The sequence below is a fragment of the Camelina sativa genome, chromosome 3 (genome assembly GCF_030686135.1).
Source record: "Camelina sativa cultivar CO46 ecotype springtype chromosome 3, ASM3068613v1".
Lineage (NCBI taxonomy): Eukaryota > Viridiplantae > Streptophyta > Magnoliopsida > Brassicales > Brassicaceae > Camelina > Camelina sativa.
Window position 1 is genome coordinate 13,011,712 of NC_141882.1, and position 18,110 is coordinate 13,029,821.

At 35.5% G+C, this 18,110-nt stretch overlaps 3 protein-coding genes and 1 long non-coding RNA gene across 4 annotated transcripts; 1 reads left to right on the forward strand and 3 right to left on the reverse strand.

Moving 5' to 3' along the window:
* Positions 1-1,024: 1,024 nt before the first annotated feature.
* Positions 1,025-3,353, reverse strand: LOC104777054 (uncharacterized). The gene is made up of 5 exons (XM_010501253.3): positions 2,466-3,353; positions 1,781-2,354; positions 1,595-1,684; positions 1,324-1,503; positions 1,025-1,240 (listed from the first exon to the last, which is right to left on the reverse strand). Exons 1-5 carry the CDS (start codon positions 2,945-2,947, stop codon positions 1,196-1,198), a joined length of 1,371 nt encoding a protein of 456 aa, XP_010499555.2. The 5' UTR covers positions 2,948-3,353; the 3' UTR covers positions 1,025-1,195.
* Positions 3,354-8,166: 4,813 nt separating this feature from the next.
* LOC104777055 (uncharacterized) lies at positions 8,167-9,556 on the reverse strand. Its single transcript, XR_766199.3, has 2 exons — positions 8,951-9,556; positions 8,167-8,551 (listed from the first exon to the last, which is right to left on the reverse strand). It is a non-coding gene; the product is annotated as an uncharacterized LOC104777055 (long non-coding RNA).
* A 1,646-nt stretch (positions 9,557-11,202) lies between these two features.
* LOC104777056 (uncharacterized) lies at positions 11,203-14,069 on the reverse strand. Its single transcript, XM_087503638.1, has 2 exons — positions 11,699-14,069; positions 11,203-11,510 (listed from the first exon to the last, which is right to left on the reverse strand). The coding sequence occupies exons 1-2, from the start codon at positions 14,067-14,069 to the stop codon at positions 11,416-11,418; spliced, it is 2,466 nt and encodes an 821-aa protein (XP_087359764.1). The 3' UTR covers positions 11,203-11,415.
* A 155-nt stretch (positions 14,070-14,224) lies between these two features.
* Positions 14,225-16,965, forward strand: LOC104777057 (putative hydrolase C777.06c). Its single transcript, XM_010501256.3, has 10 exons — positions 14,225-14,692; positions 14,987-15,122; positions 15,312-15,439; positions 15,530-15,677; positions 15,763-15,868; positions 15,958-16,016; positions 16,112-16,147; positions 16,220-16,329; positions 16,435-16,496; positions 16,593-16,965. Exons 1-9 carry the CDS (start codon positions 14,499-14,501, stop codon positions 16,490-16,492), a joined length of 975 nt encoding a protein of 324 aa, XP_010499558.1. The 5' UTR covers positions 14,225-14,498; the 3' UTR covers positions 16,493-16,496; positions 16,593-16,965.
* The last annotated feature ends 1,145 nt before the right edge of the window (positions 16,966-18,110 follow it).

Consider the following 18,110-nt stretch of genomic DNA (forward strand, 5'->3'; position numbering starts at 1 on the left):
TTCTCAGCGGAAGTATGCTTTGGATATCATCGCTGAAACTGGTCTCCTTGGCTCTAAGCCTATTGCTACTCCTATCGAGGTGAACCATACATTACTTCGTGATAAGAGTCCCTTCATTGACAACCCTGAAGCCTATCGTCGACTGGTTGGACGTCTTATCTATCTTACTTCTACTCGACCGGAGTTGTGTTACACGGTTCATATTCTATCTCAGTTTCTCAAGACTCCTCGTCAAGCTCATTGGGATGCGGCGTTGCGTACGGTTCACTATCTCAAGGGTTCTCCCGGTCAGGGTATTCTTCTTCGTGCAGACTTCGATCTTCGCCTTACTGCTTATTGTGATGCTGATTGGAATGGTTGCTCTCAGACTCGCCGCTCCCTCAGTGCTTACGTCGTCTTACTTGGTACCTCTCCGATTTCTTGGAAAACAAAGAAACAGGACGTCGTCTCTCAATCCTCTGCTGAAGCAGAATATCGCTCAATGGCATTTACTCTCAAAGAACTCAAATGGTTGAAACAACTCCTTGCTTCTTTTGGCATTTCTCACCAGGCGCCTATGCGTATGTTTTGTGATAGTAAATCGGCTCTGTACTTTGCTGCTAATCCAGTTTTCCATGAACGTGCTTTCCGACTGTCACTTTGTTAGGGATGCTGTTCAATACAAGCTCATTACTACTGGTCATATTGTCACTAAGGAGCAGCCGGCTGACATTCTCACTAAGGCGCTTCCTGCTCCGTCGTTTGCTTATCTTCTTTCCAAGTTGGGGATTCAATATCTTTCACCGCCAACTTGAAGGGAGGTATAGAGATAAGGATAAGGACATATTGTTGTAATCTATATATTTACGATTAGTACGTATCTCGTAGATTTAGGATCTCTGCTGTATAAATACTTCTCTACTTCTATCAATACAGTGACACACGTTATTCCATTCATATCAGCATGTGAGACTTGCTCTATTTTATTTCGCTTTCTCGTTTTTTTCTTTCTTATCAAGGTTTTATATTTTAATTCACGCATTAATTTGTTGTTTTCTGTATAAAAGAACATTGACAGTGGAATATATATGACTTTTACAATCAAGAAACCAAACTGTGCTTCTTTTTTTTTTTTGCTCTTATTCTTCTTACATTATAAACCGATTCTGACAGTTTAATACAAACTGAGAGGATAAAAATGTTTGCGGATTCCGGTTTAGCTCGAGAGCCCTTCGTTTGTTACGTACACGGCCCATGCTTGCTACAAATTTTCAAATGTCAGCTAAGAGTTAGTGACCAGAACCACAAAACAAAGTCGATTTTTGATTCGGTTTTTAGTAGTACCTGAAGAATTGCGAAAACTCTACTCGCGACAGATTTCTGAATCGGTGAAGCTCCACCTCTTTGTTGTAACTTGTCTGGATGCAAACAAAGCCGAGCCTTTTGATAAGCTTTCTTCACTTGTGATCCATCTCGGAGGTTTGCTAAAGGAATCGCGTACCAATTACTATTTGACCAAAGAACCTGAATAACAAATAAACAAATCCCGGTTAAGTAACCGGTCCGAGACAACATTAAAACCAATTCAAATTTCTGTTTTTATACACACACTTACATGATGTAACGTTGAGAGGAGAAGTCTAATGTTTGTCTCTTTTCCGGTTAACCAGATTCTTATCTCTTCATCTTTCATCTCCATCTCCATCTGCATTATTCATTTCATTTTTATCTCATCAGTTTCTTGAGAAAAAGTTCAGTTATTTTTTCCCCGGAAAATGTCAATAACAACAACAACACTAACCTCTTCTTCTGATTTGGGTTCTTCTTCGCTTCTTCTCGAATCGATAACGTCTTCTTCTGTTTGCTTTGTTTCTGGTCTTTGTGATCTTTCTTTCGCCCAAGCTATTGCTTCATCCATGTCGTTTGAATCCGAGTTTCCTCCTCCTCCTCCTCCTCCTCCTTCTTCTTTGTAAAGATCGAATCGGTCTGAGTTTATCTCAATAACGTAAGAGCTCATCTCTTCTTCTTCGTCTTCTTCTTCTTCGTCTTCTACTACGACTACCTCTTCGTCTCTGTTCCTTCTCTGTTTCGCATCAGTGTTGTTGTGTTCTTCTTCGCAGATGAATGAAGAAACAGGGGAAGATGCAGGGGAGCTCGGTCCGTAATCATCCGTTCTTCTGAAGGAATTAGGATCTAAGCTAATTGTCTCCGGAGATGCTCTCCTGGATCCGCTGAAATGTGGTTTCCTGTAGTAAAAATCTGCTTTTTCCGGCGTGTTGTTTTGGCCGGAGAATGAATCTTTGGATGTTGGAAACGCCGGAAAACTCTGTTTCTTTGAGTCTCGTTTATGACTTCTTGAAGGGACGTTTAACGGTCTAAGGACAAAAAAGAAAACAGAGCATGGTTTGAAATTACGGAACTGTCCTTAAGAACTGTGAATAAACAAGCAATGATGTGGAGGATAGAATAGTAAAAAGTCCACTCACCTGAGTCTAGAAGTGAAAGAAGAAAATCCGGAGTCGTCGCCGGAAGCTGCCGCCGGTAGTGGATAATGAGGACTGAGCTCTTCTGAAGAGAGTACAGATGATGAATTCGACCTCGATTTGGCCATCGAGTTCTGTTTCTTTAATCCCTCCTTCGCCGACCCACCGCGGCCGCCGAATACTCCGTCGTAGAATCCTTCTCCGCCGGACGGAATCCTGAACGCCGGTAAGTTCCTGCCATGAGATTTAGAAGAAGCCAGAGAGCCGCCGCCGGAGAAATTTCCCGGTGGACGGAAAATCTCGTCATAGAAACAATCAGAACGAGAGAAGTCGCCGGAGAATTTTCGGGTGAGGGCGCTTCGCGGCGGACCACCGAAAACATCGGCGAAGTCTTCTGCGTCGATCCTAGCGTCCATAGATTTACGAGCGATGGAGAAAAATGGATCAGCGCCTAAACCCATCTTCATACGCCACGATTCGTCCATTTCGCCGGTGAAGTTTTTTTATTTTTCTTTCTCCGGTCACCGGGGAAGTCTAAGGAAAAAAGGAAGTGAAGAGAGTGTGTTGTGTAATAATGGACACTAACGAACATAACATGTGTATATATAGTAGGCAAACAAAAGACTTATTTTAATTATTTTCATCATGGTTATGGATCTTATTCGTTTTCAACTTTTTTTTCTCCTTCAATTAAATTTTTTAATTTAGTTGTACCTTGTGGATTAGTATTGTGTACGACACATTACACATACAATGCATTTAATGATTTTATCCAAACATGTAATTGTCTATTATAATTGTGCTTCATTACCATTTTTTATTGTCAAGAATCAGAAAACAATACTAAAAAGCAATACATAACGATGGTGTTGTTGTTTTTTTTTTTTTTTTTCCTCGATGTTTTTAAATCCGGACCGGATCGGTCCAACCGAAATCCGATAGACATTCCGGTCCGGGTCACCTCTAAAAACCGGACAACTAAAAACCCGTAAAAAACTGGAAAAATCTGCTAAAAACCTGTGAACTAGTGGTTGAACCAGCGGGTCGGACCAACGAGTCAGTATCAAATTAAAATATTTTATTTTTATCACATTTCAAACTCAAACCAAATAAATTTCAATATTGTTATTTATAGAAAATCACTTAGTTATTCTATTTAATCATTTAAAAGTTTAATTTTAGTTGTTTAGTACTCCATTATGTATGTTTTGTTCATATATTTATAGAAAAGTAGATGTTATATTTATAAAATGTAAACGAACGGATAAACTAATTGACATGTGGTTCAACCAGTCCGACCGGTTGACCCAGTGACCCGAAAAACTTCCGGTTCATCTTCCGGTCCAGTTTTAAAAACATTGGTTTTCCTATTCACCATTTCGGTATCTTTTTACATTATTTATGTATCATTAACCATTTTTTTATCCGCTAAACACGTGATGTTATCAATTAAACCTATAAGTTGTACGTTATTAATATTCTTTCTATTTCACAAAGAGTGTTACTTTACAATTTCAATATATTTTTTACATTAAATTTTCTAATTTACTCCTAAACCCAAAACTAATTTACATTGAATCTAAATCATTGATCATTTAATAAATAAAAATAAATATGTATAGTTTTACAATTACTTAATTTATGTGAATTGTGTCAAAATGACACTTTTGTGAAATAGAGAGAGTAGTTTATTTATTTTATTTTATTTACAATGTTTTTTCACAATATATACGACTATGAATTTTGCTGGTTATACTATGAAAAAGAGTGCTTAATCTAGAATACTAACTAATAGTATTTGAGAATTTGGAGCATTTAAAGACAATATGTGAATCAGCATATTTTGAAAGAAAGATTAATTGGCATTAGGGCTGGGCAAAATAACTGATAACCAAATAACCGACCAAAACCGAATCGAAAAAAACCAAACCGAATCGAAAAAAACCAAACCGAACCAAACCGAAGTTCTTCAAATACCCGAATGGTTAGTAAAAATCTATATCCAAACTAACTTAAACTGAACCGAACCGAATCGACAATTAAATGGTTAACCGAAATATCCAAAAACCTAGAAGATACCAAATATTATATACTTAATATTATGCAAAACTATAAAATAAACTTAAAATATAAATTATTTCTAGATTCGAAACAATAAAATATTTTAAATAATCAATATATTTAAATGTTATTATTTTGAATTTACAAAGTTAAATACTATTTTGTAAAATTGAATCAATATTTTTCATTTTTTGTATTTTTGTTATTGTATTTTTGGTTAATTTTGGTTATATTCGGTTAGTTTTGGTTATATTAGGTTAATTTGGTTAATTTTAATATAATTTATGTTAGTTATGGTTACCTATTTAACTAACCGAACCGAAACCGAACCGAAAGAAGCTGAACCGAACCAGCATATTTAAAGACAATATGTGAATCAGCAATGAAACTCGTACCTACTAATAGTAATATCAAAAGGAACTATTAATTTTCAAGCTAATGTAGGGGGAAAAGAAGATAAATACTTTGATTAAGTGAAAAGGTTAACAACTTAACATACTGCACACGCGCACATACTTCATGAAAAGGCTTTGCTTTGGTTATATTTCATGAAAAGGTTTCATTGAATTATCATCTTCTTTATATATATTGGTATTGAATAATCTCAGGTCTTACCAAACATGAGATGATTAATTTCTTAAAAGTTCACAAATCTATGTATGTATATGCTGTTTCTTTTTGCACTTCTACAAGTATGTGTTCTTTCTTTATGTTTATGTCTTTCTAAATAGAGGCAAATACTGTAAATCTATATATGTAATAAAGATTTTGACTTTTTTTTTGCTATCTTTTTTTTTGTTGTTGTTGTTGTCACCAAATAGCATGTTACCCACTTGGAGTCCCTAGTCTCTCAGAAGACATGATTTAATGGTTTCCGGCCTTTTGTTGTATCATTATTTTCTAGCTTTTTTATATAATAATTTTCAAAAAAATTATATTCATTATCTAAGTTTTCAGTTATCTTTGGGTGATAGTGGTCCTAGTGGTGGGTAAAACCAAAAACAAATCTAATCTATTTAGATTAAAAAGTATATATACATTTTCAAATATTTTACAATAAACTTATCAAATTTTAGACCGTACCTCATAAAATATCTAACTATGATATATTGATATTTTATGAATCCGATATCGTTTTGCATTGTGATAACATTCCAACATGTCTCGCGTTTGCTAGTTGTATTCCTAAACTATAATTATATACTTACAAGATAAAATGTTAATGGATCAAGGAGATATTATCAAAGATCTTTTTCTAACACCAATTAAACAAAAATAGTATATTGTTTTTCAAACAACATCATATATAGATGATGCCGATATATGTTCAAGAAGAACTAAAACATGATCTTTTTATTTACATGTAAAACAAAAACATGATGTATGATGATGTCAAAATACAAAAAAAAACAATAAAGTTTGTGTTTCAAATCAAGTTCGACGAAGAAACACCATGTACGATTAGTATTAGACAGTTTAACATGTCTAATTAATGACCGATATGATTGCTTAAAATTTCTTGTAGTAAAACTATTGTTAAAACTTGTTCTCTTTTTGTAAATCATCTTGTTAAAAAGCTTAAGCTTGATTGATAAGTGGGATTACTAAAGATCACGTTTTTCAATTGTTGTCAGGTCATCGATAAGATATAAGATATGTAAAACGTAAACCATTTAACTGATTTATAATTAGAGTCACTCCCGATAGATATTCCTATTATGTTAGGGAAATGATTATTTATAAAACATTTTAATTTCATTTCGATATTAAAAAAGAAGTGGGTGAAGGAATGACACATACCCTTTGGAGGGGGACAATGCATGCTATAATTTGATGTCAATAAACATTCTTCCCCACCAAAAAGGCCATACCCTTCTTACTTTCCAACACATGCTTATCATTATTCCCAAATTAATTAGAAAGAAAAGATCGCTAACCATTTTTTATTTATTTATTTTGATGTCCCCGAATGGACAGATCATTAATTTATCATCACATTATAAAAGTGGTTTTATTGTAAGCAATTCTATTTTGGCATTTTCGGCATATAACTTAGGTTATCAATTCCATTAATGTTCACAAGTTTATAATAATCCCCTAAGATGAACTACTAAGCATGGGTTAAACTCAATCTACGTCAATGAATCAATACACTTAGGGAGTCTTTGCTATTCTTGACTAATTAATTGGTGTTAGAAAAAGATATTTCCATTTTGGCTCAGCAATTGAAACGGGCACTATTATTGTGGAAGCCGATGGAACAATTGATTTTGTTTGGGATCACAAATCTATTGAAAATCAATAAAGTAAATATACAAAAATGTGCACGTCAAATCTCAGTTCTTAGCTATTTTCTGTTTGACTTTAATTTTTTTCTATTCCATTTCTACTATAGTCAAAAAAACGATGCAAGTAATTTGTAAGAAACTCGTATTATTGTTGAATATACACATAACACATACTTTTATATTTTTTTTTTTAAGTTGACGCATTTAGGTAAATTTTTTATTTTTTGAAATATTATATTTATTAAAGGGAGGTTTACTAGAATAGGACATTAATTGTGGTTTATTACTAGTTTGGAGGGTAGGGAGGTTTGATTTTTAATGGCAAAATCACCCTTGGAATCATGTGTTAGGAAAAAAGAAATTACTAAACATGCCATTGTTATTAAAATTCACATAAGAAAGAAAGTGTTAAAAGGAAGTTCTTTTTGGAGGGAAAATGTATCGCCAATTCATAAGTCTACCACCGTAGTGACGATAAAGTTAGATGAGATTGGTAGAGTTAGTGAATAGATTTATAAATTTTCTTTGAGTAATGTGATAGATTGAAGTAGAGTGGCGGTAGAGATATAGTTATATGAGAGAGTTAAAACACTGGTAGAGTTACGTGGGAGAGATATAAATAGTTATGGTAGAGTTAGTAAAACCCATAGAGTTATGTGGTAGATTAAGTATCCGCCGTTAACTTTAGTGGTGGTAGAGTAACTAAGAAAAAGATTCTTAGAATTATGGGCGAAATAGAGATATGGGATACACTTAATTGTAGTGGTGGTAGAGTAAGAAGGTAGAATTGAGTTATATGGCAGACTAATAATTAGTGACAGCAGAGTTATTGTTGGAATAGAGTTTTTGAATTATGTTATGGTAGAGTTAACGCTTACTAAAATAGCTTAAAATTCGTAGACTTAGCGTTTTGTATGGTGATAAAGTTAGTAATTGGTAGTAGATTTAAGAAATTTTAAGTCAACATTACAAAAACAATTTTTAGGTTAAATGAGATTACCTAAATGGTGAAAAGACAAAATTGTCCTAAACAAAGAGATACCTAAATTTTTACTTTGTTGAATATGTATGTGTCCGTAAAGTGCTGATGGAGATCACGGCTTAAGGATGGGCTAAGAGAGTTAGCTCATACTTATCTAGTTATTTTCATGATCTAAAAACAAACCATGTTGTTTTCATTTGCCTGGTTGGTATGTACATGTTATAATAAAGTTTGAGGCAATTGAGTTGTCAGTTTATAAATGTGATCAAGCCAATTGGATATATGCACAATAAAGCTAATGGTGGTATGAAGCCACTAAAAGAGTCGATGAAGAGCAAAATGATAATTTCATAAATTTCAAAACAAGACAATATCCCAACGAAGGTTGTTTTAATTTGTATTTATCCAAACATAAAGATAGAGGTATACTGTAAGACTATATAATTCACTGGAGAATGTAGACAAGAAAAGCTTCAATCTCAGGCTTAGAAAGATCTTGATACAAAGCTACAGTTAGTACAATCGGTCTTTAGCAAATGGATAATAGCAGGTACGTTCATGGTTTATGGCTAAAGACCCCAAACATCCTGTGAAATGTTTGATACAAACGGTTGCCAAGCATCCTAGAAATGTTTGATACAAAGTTTATGTGATGCAATTCTCCTTATTGCCAAGCATCCTAGAAATGTTTTGAAGCTGAGAAATTCTCCATTCGCAGCTCTTTGTTCTGCCAGTGTTGAAGTTGGTTCTGAGCTCATCTACAACCAAAACATGAAACTTTAAAACAAGAACCTACTTTAAAACAAGAACCTACATTTCAAAAGCATGAAGTTGTATTCATGGGGTTGCAGTTGCTTGCTTCTAGCTTTCCCAATCACAACCTAGCCATACATGCTAGATGGTTTAGAAAGCAACAACATGAAAGCAAAAATAGAAACTTGTAACACTCAAGGAAGGGCAAAGATGTAATGGTTCTCTCTTGCCCTGTCATATTTGTCCGACCATATGTTGTTTTCAGTCCATTCATCGTAGATCAAATAACATAGAAGATTTGAATCCGGAACAATTCAATAATCCAAATAAATCAATCATGAATTCAGATAAGAGGATTTTTTTTTAAAAACGAGATACGAATCGAGAGGAAAGAGGATCAAGACCTTGACATCATCGACGGAAAGGAAACCGCTGAGGATACACCCTTTGAGACCGGTGCCAAGAACGATAACCTCATACTATTCATGATTCTAAAGGTTCGTAGAGCAGAAGAAAGAAAGAGATCGGACAGAGATTGATCGCCGTTGGAGAAGGGGAGAGAATTTTTGGGGCAGCACCGACGCAAAGCCAACAAATTCCAAGAACAAAACTTTTCAGATCAACCTTGAAAGCAACCGGAACAAATAACAAGTCACTACCACTCCCAATCCAACGAGAACAGAACGGCAGAACCAGATTGTCGAGAAGATAAAACGAGATTGGGAAACTGAACTATATTAGTTTTTCTAATCCAAAAATAATTTTTAATGGCACTCATATAAATACAAGATTATAAAAATGGTTTAAGGTCTTTTGGCAACAAATTAGTACTACTCTAGTAAACGAAAGAAAACAGGTACTAATCTAGTAATAAACCACCATTTATGTACTAGTATAGTAATTATTTCTTTATTAAACAACAAAATCAGTCATATACAAAAGTTGTAAAACAATACTCCTCTAACTCGGAACCACCTTTTGAATAAGACCATGCAGTTTTTAATTGCTTTTGGAAACCATTTTGGGAAGGAACAAAAACAACCAAAAAAAAGGAACAAGCAAGTGATATTAAAACATGTATCAGATTTAAAACCATGGTATGGAACATTACAGGTAAAAAATGCAGATCAGGTGGTCTTCAAGGGGGACAACTTTATCTTCTTTCTGAAAATATACTATATAATATACAAAACCATATACAAAAGCAATCATTTCTTATGGGATTTGCTCCCTTAAGATTCGAGCTTTAGATCATATTAACTAAAATAATAACAAAGTAATTAGATAAAAACTTAAAAATAATCATGGATGTTTAGCTGTTACAACTTACAAAGCATGTGTCTGAGCTGTAATGCTTCCTTGCAGTTTTATTAACTTTTCAGGATGCTATGTTGCAAAGATGTTGTCCTCATAGTTATTATCTCTCATTCTCATGATATATCAAAATCTTTTCCACGATATGACTTTAGAGATCAAATCTCCTTTTTAAAAGGAATGAAAAATCTTGGTGGTCCATTTTACAATATGTTTAGTTTGTAACACAAATAAGAAGTATCATCCTCTTTTGAAATCTACATTAGTATCATTCGTATACTAAATTTGACACACTTTTATAGCGCCAAAAGGGAATACATTTTCACCACATTGGGGCTTACTTCAGCAAGTTGCAGTGAATCCTCGTTCGACTAGCTTTCCGAACCACTATTTATCATGTGCGGAGAGAAAGAATATGGTCGAATTCACTCGGCATATAGACAAGCTCTCTAAGGCGGCCAACAATGCCTCACCTGGAAGACCTTCCTCGTCAATGGTTCCAATGCACATAACTTCGTTAGGCTATGGTTCCACATATCCCAAGATATTTCTCCCAAGATAGTTCCTCAGTTCCCACAAAAGTGTATCAAGAGGAGGGGTAGGGGCAAAACCGAATTTACACAACAATTTGACTGCTACAGATGCAATGAATGATCTTTGGGTGCAAATTTGTTATGAACCTCTTTTATTGCTTGTGAATTAAGAAGAATAGAAAGCTTAGCTCCCTCTTAACCCTAATCTTCTCTTAAAGATTAAGGTTAATTCTTGGGGATTCCCCTCTTGTTAATCAATAGAGAACCTTATATAGGTTTTCATACAACTTAAATCATAACCCTAATCCTAATGTTTAAAAGGAAATATTAAAAGGAACTATCATTAAACCAATAAACCAAGACACCTAAACTAGAGCACGTATCAAAATTGGAAGACAAACAAAGTAAACAGAACATGGGAGATGATTCAGCAAGCAAACTAGAGCACGTATCATTTGCATCAACAACTCTTCTCTATTAGCACCTTCTACCGTATTCTAATTATCAAGCAGCAACCAACAAAACATCATGGTCTATAATGAAATCACTTCCCAGAATAATCAAAATTATCATTAAACAGTGAGGTATACTGAACCTCTAGTTTTGCTATAATGTAAAATAAAACTTAGAGACACATGATTTAGGTCACAATTTATTCTCTGTGTTTCTGTTTACTTATCCATGTTATAATATTCTAATCATGATAACATGGAAACGCAAACGCAAAGAAACAATTGTGGCCTTAATTAAAGTAAAACTTAAGAGGACAGAGACTTATCAGTACTTGATTGTATGGTGTCACTTTAATATGGTCCCTGCGGAAAGGAAAAATCATTTAACGTTCTTCCTTTCGGAAGGTTATTACTTAGTTTTGTCCAGTCATTAACAGTAATAATGAAAACAATGAGTAGATGTATTGGGGGATAACGTGTCGCTACCAGGAAAATGTGAAATAGAATAACTGGTTTCTGCTCAAACCAGTTTCCTCATGCCAAGAGCATCAAAGAAGAAATCCATCACTGCTAACGGAGTGAGAGCCTAGTTCCTTCGTTTTGGATCTGGAGGTTGTGACTAAGAAGCAAAATATACAACAGCATGTAGTTATCATTTCCAGCACCTGGACAGTTGTATTATCAAAATCGCTCTGCTTGAAGCCTCAAATACTATCAAGAAGTTTGTTGTTACAAAAACTAAAGTAAATCAAGACAGGTATTTACTAGACCATTGACGGTTTTGAGGACTGGGGTGATATATGACCACGCTCAACCAAACGTAGCATCAGCTGATCTGCCTCCTCTACTTTACTGTCTCGAACCAGTCTTTTGCTAAGCTTCTCACATATCTTAACATCAGGTATCAGATTGCGGTTAAACATCCGACAGGCCACTTTATATGCTGACAGAGGCACACCTTTCTTAAGATAGCCTTCCATAAGTACGTAACATGTCTTAGCATCAGCTATTGAAGCTGTCCTCAGAACCTTTCCCAAAAGTTTGTCTGCCTCCTCGAGCTTTCCCAGACCACAAAGCTTCTCAATGACTTGATTATAAACCGTCCTGCATTTCTGCCTCAATATCATCTTCTCCAATATAGCCACAAGATCATCAACTTTTCCCATTTGGCAGTATCGATGGATGACAGTCCTATATGTAACAGGGGTAGGATCTATACCTTTATGAAGCATCTTCTTCATAAGTTCCGTTGCTTCTGATATTCTACCTTTTTTTCCTAACGCATCAACTAAAGTAGTATATATAAAGACATCTGCGTGTTTGTTGATCAGGTACATGTCATCAAGCACTGAGAGAGCAGCATCTAGCTCATCGTTCTGACATAAACCATGAATCACTGTAGTGAAATTCACGACATTAATAGCACAACCCTTGTTCAGACACTCCTCCATGAGTTTTCTGGCCTCGTGAGTTCTCCCATCCCGACAAAGGCTCTGGAGCAATAAGTTGATCTCAACTGGGCCAGGGAAAAAACCTTTTAGTACCATCTCTTTTACCACATCACAGGACTCAGACAGTTTCCCTTCCCTTCGCAACCCATGCATAATTACGCTGTAAGTAATGGAATTCGGACTCCACCAGTGCTCTTCGCTCATGTTCATCATTTCTCTTGCTTCTAATGATTTCCCTGTTCGGCACATCCCATTTAACAGAGCTGTGTATGACACAGTATTTGGTTTATGTCCATGTGTGTGCATAACCTGAAGAAGCTTTTTAGCTTTGTCGATCTCACCCAAACGACAGAAGCCATTGACAACTGTAGTATAAGTTACTACATCAGGTGGACAATGTCCTTTCGACAGCATTTCATTAATAAGATCTTTAGCCTCAGACATTCTTCCCTCTTTGCACAATGCATGAACTATAGCACTATAACCCACCTTGTCAATCCGAAAACCTTTTTCATCAGCATCGTTTAGAAACCAAAGAGCCTCATCTGCATGGTCATGTTTTGTGAGCATATGAATTAGAGTATTGTAAGTGACTTGATCCGGCACCAAACCATGCTCTTTCGCCATCTTCTTCATCAAGTTCCTCACTTCCACAATCCGTTTTTCTTTACAAAGATAGCCCATTATGGTATAGTAACTAACTTTGTCCGGCAAACATCCTTTACTAGGCATATCCTCTAGTAGTTCAATTGCCTCCTCAACTCGATGCAAGTCACAATAACCTCTGATCATACAATTATAAGTCACCACATTCGGCACTATACCAACAACCTGCATACGTTCTAGAAACCGTAAAGCTTTCTCCAACCTATTCGCTCTCAAGAAAACATCAATAGTCGTATTGCAAATCAACAAGTCAGGTTCAACACCAGCTCTCTGCATAAGAGTCAACACCTTCAACGCATCTCTCAGCTGACCAGCCCTACAATATGATACCATTACAAACGAAAACGCTGTAGGGCTTCGATATATACCTCTACGCTTCATCAGAACGAGAACTCTCCTAGCACCTTGACACAGTTTAGTCTTACTAAGAACCTCAAGCATGGAGTAATACACCATGTGATCATGCCTATACCGCCATTGACGATCCGCCCAGTAGAAGAACTTAAGAGCAACACGTTCATCGTCTTGTGAGCGTATAACAGCGCAGACTTGTGATGGTTTAAGACTCCTCAGAAGATTCCTCATCTGAGCTTCATGCTTTGGGTTCCAAGATGACTTGAGACCAATTAACCTACCTATCTCTCTCACCAAAGGATGCCTAGATTCATCTTCTTCCACATCGAATCTACCAACGTCTTCTCGTGACTGAGGGATCTTCCTAACCGATTTCAGAACAGCGACACGCTCTTCGCCACTTGTTCCACCATCTTCATCATTATCATCATCATCTAGTTCTTCTTCTTCTTCTTCTTCTTCATCTTCTCCCAATTCATCTATCTCATCAAACCTAGGGTTTCGAATCTCTCCTAATTCAGCTTCACCAACGCTCGTAGCATTCAAAGCTGATGACTTTACGAAACCCAATTGCCTCAACTCTCCTAAATGTTCATCTTCTCGATGAGAAACTCCTCCTATCTCCGGAACATGACTAAAGACAGGATTTTTCGACGAAGTTGTCGAGAAAGATGCATCATCGTTAGAGATTGAGCAAGGTGAAAATCGAATTAAGGGTCTACGAAGAATCCGATGAACCCTTAAATTCAACATCAATCAAAACAAGAAGCTTCTTCCACTAATTAAGCAACTCAAGTCTCTCAAGGTAACACAAAGCTCTCTCCGTTCTTTAACTCGAACTGAGAAATGCTTAAAGAGCAAAATCAACGGAACCATGCGAATTTTTGAAATCAGAAAGGGGGGTGACGAAGCTATGGAAAGAAACTACAAGTCCAAAATCGAAAATAAATTAAAAACGTGGGCTTTGAGAGAAAACCGTTAAGATTACGCCACGTGGTGGACACTAAGTAGACAAAAACCGTTGATATATGTATTTATTTATATATCAAATTAATTTTTTTTGTTCTCTCTCTCCTTCGTCTGTGTACCCTTTGCGTCGTCGACACCCTTTTGTTACCGTTTTTACGATCGACTCCTTCGCCGGAATATTCCATATATACATAGACGATACTGACGTCGCCGATGATGGACGCTTTGATTCCGATGGAGAACGGCACCGTTTCCTCTGATCGTGATAAATCGGCTCTTATATTCCTCGGAACGGGATGTTCGAGCGCGGTACCTAACGCAATGTGCTTGATCCAGCGATCTGATAGTCCCTGCTACGTTTGTTACCAGTCGCTTTCGATCCCTCCTGAGCGAAATCCTAACTACAGGTACCATTCTCATGTCTCACTGATTTGGTAATTCCTTAAAGTGTATGATTCAGTGGAAATTTTATGAAGGATTAAATTTGAATTAATTTCAATTTCCGTAGGATTTGGGATCACTTAGTCTAGTTTTGGTGTTCCACTTTGATCCATGTGTTGAGTTGAATCATATAAAGCCTTTAGTGCTTTGATTAGATCCATCTTTTAAGCTGAGTTTGCCTGTACAGTGTTAGACTAGTTCTAGCTTGTTTTTTTTTTTTTCATTGTATAAGAGATGTTGTGGTGGGTGGTTTTTGGCAGGGGGAATACTTCAATGCTCATTGATTATTGTCAAAGTGATGGCAAACATAAATACATTCAAATCGATGTTGGCAAGACTTTTAGGGAACAAGTCCTTCGTTGGTTTACTCTTCACAAGATTCCTCAAGTTGATTCTGTAAGTCGTCATGAAATCGTTTTATTGCTCTGCATTCTTTCCTATTAAGATCTCCTTTTATGAATGCTGTCTTAACATGCCTGAGATAAGTAGAAAGCTAACTTGAAAGCAAATTTTAAATCTTTGGGTCACTTATCCGAGTTTTACTATCTGCATCTGAAGCTCTCAAATTTTTTGCATGAATTGCAGATAATCTTGACTCATGAACATGCTGATGCAGTACTTGGCCTGGATGATATACGTTCTGTGCAACCATTTAGTCCTACGAATGATATTGAGCCTACTCCAATTTTTGTAAGCCAATACGCTATGGACAGGTAATAAACATAGTCATGGTCTTTGGAAATTTCGGTTTGACCTTTTAGGCTCTGAAGCTGTAGACAATCTCGTGCTTTTTTTGAAAACAGCCTTGCTGTGAAGTTCCCGTATTTGGTTCAGAAGAAACTTAAAGAAGGCCAAGAAGTTAGGCGAGTAGCACAGCTAGATTGGAGAATAATTGAAGAAGATTGTGAGAAGCCATTTGTTGCTTCAGACTTATCATTCACGCCACTTCCAGTAAGTTTCTCAAAGCCTACGAATAACTAGTGAATCATGGCTCCCTGCTAATCTATGTGGAGACTCAATCTTATTAATGCCGCAGGTGATGCATGGAGAAGACTATGTATGTCTTGGTTTCCTTTTTGGTGAAAAATCAAGAGTGGCATATATATCTGATGTATCACGTTTTCCTCCAAACACCGAGCATGGTAAGTGTAACGAATTTGCTTGGTGCGGCTGCATTTTGATATACATGAAGAAGATGTTTCAGACTTCATTTGCCTTTGTTTTAACACAGTTATATCAAAATCTGGTGGTGGACAATTGGATCTCCTTATCTTGGATACATTATATAAGGTAACACAGATCATTGATTATGCACTAAAGTTTGAATTTTTAAGTTCAGTGTGAGCTAATGTTTTCACATTCTTTGTCCTTAACTGTGATTGCAGACAGGATCCCACAACACGCACTTATGTTTCCCGCAGGTTAGCATAATTGAAAGCTAAGGTGTGGTTTTTCTTTTATGGTGTATGTATGCTTACTTTTTTTCTCTGTAGACACTAGACACAATCAAAAGACTGAGTCCGAAAAGGGCTCTTCTAATCGGAATGACTCACGAGTTTGATCACCACAAGGACAACGAGTATCTTGAAGAATGGTCTAAAAGGTAATAAAACTAATGAAAAAGCCTTAATTACATTATCCATCTGACGAATCCATACCATAGAAAGAGAGAAGTAATCTTACTTGCTGCAATGTTTTGGTTTGTTAGGGAAGGGATTCCAGTAAAACTCGCTCACGATGGCTTGAGAGTGCCAATAGACCTATAAAGAGGTAAAAATGATTACTTGGTCTTCCCATTAAGAAACTAAGAACATTAATATTGTCTTCTTATATTTTAACTGAGCTCTGGTTCTTGAATATCTTTAGGCTTGATTATCTAAGTTACAAGATGTGGATGCTTGTGGGTCTTCTTGTCTTTAAGAAGATACAGAGAGGGAGAGGCAGACATGGAGAAGAAAGAAACGGTTTTGTTCAAGATGATGCATTTACTCACATAGCTTCATATCGACATTATCACTAAAGATTTTTTTTTTTACCAGATATACCAGTTATAATAAAAAGTAAAAACAGAGAATTTTTTTTTTTGTTTCTTAACCAATTCACATCTTCAATTGTCTTTGATATTAGTGTACCGGTTTAGATAACCGAGTAATTTGTGTGCAATTAAACCAAAACCAGTGTGTATATAAAGAGACTCTGTAACGGAATCTCATAATAACAGAAGCAACAAATTTTCTCATTCTTTAATTTCTGTTATCTTCTTGTCAATTTTAGGATCTAAGTAGGGTTTACGAAATCTCTCTCTGTATGAATATGTTGAGGGTTGAGGTGGTGTTCGATAGTGAAATCCACGAGAAGAAGAACGACGTAGGCCCAGTTATGCAGTGGTAGATCACATTCAACATCTGAGGATCTCTGATTTCCGCGATCGTCTCATCTATTTCTTCGATCTTTATCATGTTTGCCCTCACGGCATCACTCTCTCCGTACGTATTCTCTCACCAAGTAGTTGACCCCAAAGTTCATAATGTGGATCACTGTTTTCTCCAACCGCTTGAATTTTGTGAGAGACATGAGAACTGAAAAATATTTTATTCACCGATATGCACGCATACATGATACATTTTTCATCTTGATATATCTTAATTGGTGATCTTAGCTCGGCAAGACTATAGTTTCAGTGCAGACGTATTGTTACTATCATCCCCTGTTATTAAAATGGAAAACGGAAGTACATTTCCAAATATAACATTCCATTTGTAAAATTTACATAATAAACCCTTATTATTTTAATAAATATCATAATTTAAAGTTATTATTTGTACTATCATAATTTTTAAAGTTATATAATCATTTTCTTTACAAATGGGTGCTAGTCTTATTACATATTCCGTTATTAACATATTAAAATGTAATTAGTTATATGATAAAATGAGATATAAACATATAATTTATATAATAGAGAATGGGTTATATGTAAAATGTCAAGGCTAATTTGTTTAATACTACAAAATATATCAAAAAATTATTTTAACATATAAAGAATATTTAAAATTTGTGTATACAATAAAATTCAATCATTGTTGTAGATGTTTAATATTAACTTTCCTTGTAGTATCCGGATAGTTTTTTTTAGGGCAATTATCATAAATACCACTAAAATAGTTTTTTATTTCAAAAATACCACAATTTAGTTTTTTCTCCTAAAATACCACTAAAATGTACCTTTTTCCAAAAATACCACATAATTGAACTAAAGTTCTAATACTTAAAACTAATTCTCAAATTCTAAATACTAAACTCTACCCCTAAAAACTATATCTTAAAACTAAATGTGTCAACTCAAACCTACAAAAAAATTATACATCCTTAAAATCAATTTTT

Bases quoted from the DNA above. Each gene is read 5' to 3' on its own strand.
- LOC104777057 (XM_010501256.3), top strand. From the start codon at position 14,499: ATGATGGACGCTTTGATTCCGATGGAGAACGGCACCGTTTCCTCTGAT. The intron at 16,017-16,111 runs GTAACACAGATC...CTGTGATTGCAG, and splicing joins TCTTGGATACATTATATAAG to ACAGGATCCCACAACACGCA. The intron at 16,148-16,219 runs GTTAGCATAATT...TTTTCTCTGTAG, and splicing joins CGCACTTATGTTTCCCGCAG to ACACTAGACACAATCAAAAG.
- LOC104777056 (XM_087503638.1), bottom strand. From the start codon at position 14,069: ATGTTGAATTTAAGGGTTCATCGGATTCTTCGTAGACCCTTAATTCGA. The intron at 11,511-11,698 runs GTAAAGTAGAGG...ACAACTGTCCAG, and splicing joins CAAAAGACTGGTTCGAGACA to GTGCTGGAAATGATAACTAC.
- LOC104777054 (XM_010501253.3), bottom strand. From the start codon at position 2,947: ATGGACGAATCGTGGCGTATGAAGATGGGTTTAGGCGCTGATCCATTT. The intron at 2,355-2,465 runs GTGAGTGGACTT...TTTTGTCCTTAG, and splicing joins TCTTTCACTTCTAGACTCAG to ACCGTTAAACGTCCCTTCAA. The intron at 1,504-1,594 runs GTAAGTGTGTGT...TTTGTTATTCAG, and splicing joins TCCTCTCAACGTTACATCAT to GTTCTTTGGTCAAATAGTAA.